At 57.0% G+C, this 6437-nt stretch overlaps 1 protein-coding gene across 1 annotated transcript; it reads left to right on the top strand.

The window, feature by feature from the left end:
* Nucleotides 1-1237: 1237 nt before the first annotated feature.
* Nucleotides 1238-3235, top strand: BKCO1_6700059 (r3h domain; the record flags this gene model as incomplete). Its single annotated transcript, XM_020278375.1, has 3 exons — nucleotides 1238-1588; nucleotides 1678-2257; nucleotides 2328-3235. The coding sequence occupies 3 exons, from the start codon at nucleotides 1238-1240 to the stop codon at nucleotides 3233-3235; spliced, it is 1839 nt and encodes a 612-aa protein (XP_020126341.1).
* Between the last annotated feature and the right edge of the window lie 3202 nt (nucleotides 3236-6437).

Below are 6437 nucleotides of genomic sequence, written 5' to 3'. Positions count from 1 at the left end.
CCCCAGGAAACACGCTCCGTTTGAACATCACATGACGAGCTGTTGCTGCGGGTGTGGGCCGGGGTGTCGAGGGGGGAGGGCCAGTAGGATCGAAGCTGCGGCTGCTGTGCGCTCGCGCGGGCGGGGGAGATGCAGCGGAGGCCGGGTCGTCGGGGCGGTTGGGGGGGGGAGAGGGGCTGGCGCCAGTGGTTTGCCTGGCGGGGCGCTGTATGTAGGTGCGACTGATCACAGCAGGCGGGAAGGGATTGGACAGCTCTGGGGGGGGGAGGGATATGGAGGGGGGGCGGGCGGGCGCGGACGCGGTTGATCTGCAGCATGCTGCTGTGCGACATGATATGGTGCTGCTGCGAGCGGCGGGCGGGCGCGCGCGCGCGCGCGGGCCGGCTCTCGATTGGGCTTCGGGGAGTTCGGGGACGTGTTGGCGGGCGGCGGCAGGGCGGTCGGTTGGAGGCTTGGACAGGCGCGAGGGCGGGCGGGCTGGGGGTGGCTGTTGCCGGGCGACGGGGGAGAGAAGGGTGCATAGGTGCATAGCGCAGGCGTGTTTGCCATGACGATGCGGGCTGTGAGGCTCGAGCTCGTTCTCTGAGGGGCGGGCCGAACGAAGCTCTGGCGTTGGTCCCTCCTTGGCAGGTTATTATTGCCGGGCGCGCGAGCAAAAGGGGTTATACGCTCTCTCACTCTTATTGATGCCAGCGCTCGCCGCCCCTCTCCTCCTCTTCCTCAGCAGTCTGCCTTGCGCTCCCGGCCCTCTCGCTGCGCTCCCGAACGCCTGCCCGCCGCCGCCAGGCGCTCACCCGCGCTAACCTGCTTTCGTGACGAGCCACCTCTGAAATTTCGTGCCACTGGCAGTGGACAGCCAGGCACTTGCATCGCGCAGAGACACGCGGCCGCCTCTTGCCCCCTTCGACCAGACTTAGCCCGCGCCGTGCCGCCGCGCCAGTGCCTGTCGGGCCTCAGCTGCTACCCTAGCGCTGCCCGCCCAGACCTTTGCTCGCCGCTCTCTCCCTCTCGCAAGCAAAGCTCCTCGCGCTCTTCTCTGCGCTCGTCGACGTCGCCACCCCAAGTCTCGCCGCTGCAGTCGCGCTGCCCGCCAAGCGACAATCCCGGCCGTCGAAGCGCCGTTTCCTCGGATGCACCACGCGGCTCTTTGAGTTTGCTCTGACGACTCCCGGCACGACGACACGACCGCCCTGCTCGTTTTTTCACCGCTCGACCACCCGCACACCCCCCCTGAAGAATGAGCAACCACCCGCACGACATGTACTACGACAACCCGTCGTCCCGCTCGCCGGGCTCGCAGCGCCATCAGCCGCAGACGCTGCACCGCCAGCCCTCGCGCCAGTTCGACGCCTACGGCCAGCTCAACCAGGGCCTGTACGCCCAAGAGGACCCCCAGGCCCGCTACGACGCCCCCCGCTACAATGACCGCCTGAACGCGACCATCCACGCCGGCTACGGCGGCTACGAGCTCGGCGGCGCCCAGGGCTGGAACGCGAACGCCTTCGGCCAGAACAACAGCTTGGCCGCCATCAACGCGACCACCAGGATGAAGCCTTCGGCCCGCGGCGGTCGCAGCGCTCTCCCACAGGTACCCTCTACCCTCTCTCCCCGCCATCCATCCCAATAACAAACGACTCCCATGCCGCTTATGCTAACCAAGCCTCCCCCCTACCGCAGACTTGGCTCGACCAGTCCCAGCAACAGCTTCCCTCCATCAACACCTTCTCCGGCCTCGGCGGAGCGTCTCTGGGAGGCGGCCAGAATTTGCCGCAGGGTCTCGGACAGGGAATCGGCCAGCCGCAGATGCGGCAGGACCCGTACGGGCCGTCGGAAGTCGACGAGGAGTTGATCCCCACGGCCATCGTCATCAAGAACATCCCCTTCGCCGTCAAGAAGGAGCAGCTCGTGCAGCTGATGACCGACCTCCGCCTGCCGCTGCCGTACGCCTTCAACTACCACTTTGACAATGGCGTTTTCCGCGGCCTGGCTTTTGCCAACTTCACCACGGCCGAGGAGACGGCGGTCGTCATCGAGACGATGAACCACTTTGAGTTGCAAGGCAGGAAATTGCGCGTCGAGTACAAGAAGATGCTCCCGCTGGCGGAAAGGGAAAGGATCGAACGGGAAAAGAGGGAACGCAGAGGTCAACTGGAAGAGCAGCACAGACCCATGCCGGCCTCGCAGCTGCAGAGCCAGCCGTCGCTGTCGTCCATGTCGTCTCACGTGCCGCCAGCCACCTCGCCGTCTCCAGTCAACGGTAGGCAGCCAGGTAACGTGACCCAGTCGAGCTGCTTTGTCAGGGCTAACTTGTTCCGGTGTGTGTGCAGAGGTGGACATGAACGACCCGCAGGTGCTGCAGTTCTACTCGCAGCTGCTGCTTTTCAAGGAAGACCCCAACCGTGATGTCTTGGTGTTCCCCTCTACTCTGACCCCTTCGCAGCGCCGTGTCTGCCACACGATTGCGCATCAGATGGGCCTGTCCCACAACTCCAAGGGCATGGGCGACCAGCGACAGGTGCACGTGTACAAGTACCCCGCCCCGGACACGAGTCCGCCGATGTCGCAAATGGCGCCCACCAGCCACCCCCTCGATCCGCAAAGGCGCGGTCTCAACCGCGCCGCCACGACCGATTTCAGCGATGTTCGCGAGGGCTTCTACGGAGGCACCCTCGGCCGCCAGTCGTCCGGCCTCCTCGGCTTCCCCGATTCGCCCGGCGGAGGCTTGACCGCCGCCCCCAACCTGAGGGCGGCCAAGTCGTACGCTGATCTGCGCTCATATACGCCATCTCCGGTACCTTCAACTGCAAGCTTTCCGGCGACGCTCGGTGGGAACATTAACAGGTACCAGGACTACGGCACCTCGTCGACGAACCCGAGCCTCACGCCGACTGCGACCTCCATGGCCAACCGGGACGACAGCCTGCTCGTCAACGGCTTGAGCGGCATGAGTTTGGGCGGTGGATTCGGCCAGGGCGGCAGCCCCCGCGGCTTGCGCGGCATGGTTTCGTGGGAGTCGGACAGAAACCCCGGCCCGATCGGCGGGCACAGATCTTTCAGTAATAACTTCGACGGCGAGCAGAGCCGCGACCGCAGCCAGGGCCTCCCCACCCGCCAGCCCCGCGGGCCCATCCCGGAGCGCGGCTCGGGATTCTCGCGCGGAAGACAGAACGGTCACCACGGACGCGGGAGCGACGAGCTCTCGTCGCAGTCCGGCGTCGAAATTGTCGTCGAGTGAATGCAGCATACCCCGTCACGCCCATCTACGCACTAAAGAAGGAACGGCCGAAAAAATTCCAACAAGAAGCCCCAATTCTTTAATCGCCAGGGGAAAGGGGCTTTCATGACGTATACGACGAATGATGCTACGAAATGTAGACCACTAACATTACGGGGTTCACGCTCCTCACACATCGCCTTCCTTACTCGATCGATATCCCCAACCTTTCCTCTGGATTCGCGAAAAAGAGAATTAGTGACGATTTGGGTACTTGTCTTGCCTTCTGATAAGAGACGAAGAGAACACAAAAGCATTTATGGGGGTGTTGGATTCAAATTTTGGATGCTCGTTGCTGCCGCTGGTGCCGCTGCCGTCGTCGTTATTTCTATTTCTTATCACTCGTGGCCTTTCTTCAGTCATCGCTGGTCCGTTTCATTCCATGCCTTCCCCTTCGTGGCGGGCAGGAACTTGCATTGTATTATTGATCGGTCTTGTTCGTCCATCCCTCTTAGTTTGATTGGGCTTGTCGTTTTTTTGCTAGTTTTTACCCTGCTTAGTATTGGTGCGCATTATCAAGGCAGGGAACGCAACCATTTACTGTTTATCTCACTCACAATTTTTCCTCGAGTCTCTCTACTTTTTTAAGAATCTCCGCCTCCCGTCCACGTCTTCCTTTACGGGCACCTCGGAGAAATTCGGGCGTGGCGATGATTGCCACTGCAACTCGCGTAATGAACGACTGAAAGATCAACGTCCCCCCGCTCTGGTTTCGCCCCAGCATGTCCCATGGCTCGTTGACGAAGGCGGTGGGCCGAGCACGGCGCATCCACGGCCCTGTCCTCTCCGAGATACGGAGTCCAAGACGAAACGCGTTAACGCCTTTCACGATCAAGATGCCATTCTAATGTCTACGACGGCCCACGATGGCCACTTTCCACCACGCACGCACCAAGCAAAGAGGGTCGGGAAAAGGGGATGAGAACACATAACCCCCGTCTCTTTTCGGATTTACGCTCGCTCAACCACCTGTGAGATGCCGCTGCCCGAAATGAGGTTCTGCTATTTTCAGGGTCGCGGGCTCCACCGAATAAAGCTTATTCCCTGTGCGGGCATCTTCACGTTACCACATCTCTCCCCTGTCCCCCCCATTCCTAAATTTGGATGGGCGCGATTTGCCGCACTTTTTGCTTTCGATCTCCTTCCTGTCTCCCTCTTTTTGCTCTATATCTCTCTCTTTCTCTCTCCACATCACCCCTGGATTTTCATGCCGGACTCTCCCGGTGTGCGTGTGCGCCGCCTCCACCAACCAACCCCCTTAGTGGCTCCCGTGTTTTCTTTTTTCACCTAGCAGGTGGGGCGGCCGGGTTTTTCCCGATGTTCGAGGATGGATGTTGCCGGTTTCCGCGGGGCGGTGGCGTGCCATGGCACCATGGTATGGGGTGGGTCCCACACATGAGCCAAGACCCGTGGTCTCCATGTTTGCCATCATCATGTGCGTGCCACCACGGTGGGTGACGAAAAAAAGACAACGGCCCACCCACATCTATCTCATGGGTGGTACACAGTAGATCTGGATGCGTTTGCATGGTTCCAATACTTGCATCTGCACCCGGATATCTGCTTCGGCTACCCGTGAAGAAAGCTTGTTTAAAGCCTACATCTACGTCGGTATACCTACTTGCCTTGGCCGCCCACACCAGGGATCGTCGTAGTTTTAATTTCTTTCGCCACCCACTATGCCATGGTACTACTACTACTCCGCGTTGTCGTTGTTCGAATCTTTCTTCAATTTTTTTTTTCTGAAGTCGTCGTTCTACCTACCTACCTACCTACCCTCTTCGCTGCCAACCAACTCCTCCCTTAGATGTTGCAGAGTCCATTTCGGCTTAACCCCCGGGTGAAGTAATAGTTTCGTACTGATGATTGCTTATTGTCGCGGTGGTATTCTTCCTGTTCTGTGTGATCTTTGATTCTAGCTTTTTTTTCGCATGCTGTGATTGCTTTCTTTCTTATCTCATACTCGCGTCATGCTATCTATCTGCTTTGATTTTCCCCCTGTCGTCGTTGGTTTTGTTTTGGAAATGCTTGCCTTGCGAAGTTTTTTTGTTTGAGATCGGATGAGGCTGGTCAATTTACTTGTTTTTGCTGACTTCATATCTTATTACCTTTTCCCCCCTACCACCACTGCTTCTTCTTCGTTTGACTGGCTGGCCGTTTGAATATCTCCCGGTGTCCTATCTCTCGTTATATCTCTCTTGGTAAATCGTTTTTCTTTGTTCGCTGCTGGTATCAGGTAGGTTGGTGGGGAGGCTATGATGTGGATCAAGGAGAGGGGGTCGATCGGTGGTAAAGCTGTTCGGTTGTTTAGGCTTGTCTGATTATTTTGTCCTTCGTGCTGTTCTCTTTTTTTTTCTCTTTCTCTCTTCTTGGTGTCTCTCTTTTGCCTTCCAATCTGATTCTGTCTCTCCCGTGGTCAAGGGCAGGGGTGGGTGGAATTTGGAAGTCTTTTCCTTTTTTTTTTTTTTGGTTCGGTGGCGGGCTGGACTTAGCTTGGCTCGGCTGGGATGTGGTTAATATGGAGGGGTAGGTATGTAGAGAGTAGTATATAGCGCAGAAATAATAAGATTGATTATTTTCCTCTTTTAATGTCTCCTTTCTGACTTGGCTATGTATACGGATGCTGTGCGCGGTGGCGCACTCGTGATTATGAAGCTCTAGAAGTATCTGTTGTTGTTTATTTTTATCTTTTAGACGGAATGGACGAGGATATATTATCGCATGCTGATTGTGTAGTTTTGTCGTTCCTCTGCTGTTGTGGCTTCTTCGACTCGGCCGTTTATATATATGATGCTTGAGGCGACGAGAAGGGTGGAGTCCGGTAACGATAGTTTTGATGTTGATGAATGAATGAATGAATGAATGCTTTAATAGATGATAAGATTTAGCATAGCATATTGGCGTAGATAATCTCTGTCTGCGGCATGGTATTCCTTCCCTTTTTTTTTTTAAAAAAAAAAAAGGAAAACAGGTAGCACCGGCCTGTAACTGAAGATGGACGGAATAAAGCAACGAACGTAGAGTGCGTAACGAGAAGCAAGAGTTGCTAGCATGCCGCGGTGGTTTGATAAGTAGATGCGGTAAGTAAGGTAAGTCGTGCATACACACGATATTATGATGATGCTTGGAATAATCGGCGGCAAAAGAACACCACCATCACCAA

This window comes from Diplodia corticola, assembly GCF_001883845.1.
Source record: "Diplodia corticola strain CBS 112549 chromosome Unknown scaffold67, whole genome shotgun sequence".
Taxonomy (NCBI): domain Eukaryota; kingdom Fungi; phylum Ascomycota; class Dothideomycetes; order Botryosphaeriales; family Botryosphaeriaceae; genus Diplodia; species Diplodia corticola.
The sequence above is the reverse complement of the archived record's forward strand: the minus strand, read 5'-3'. Positions and strand labels throughout refer to the sequence as shown.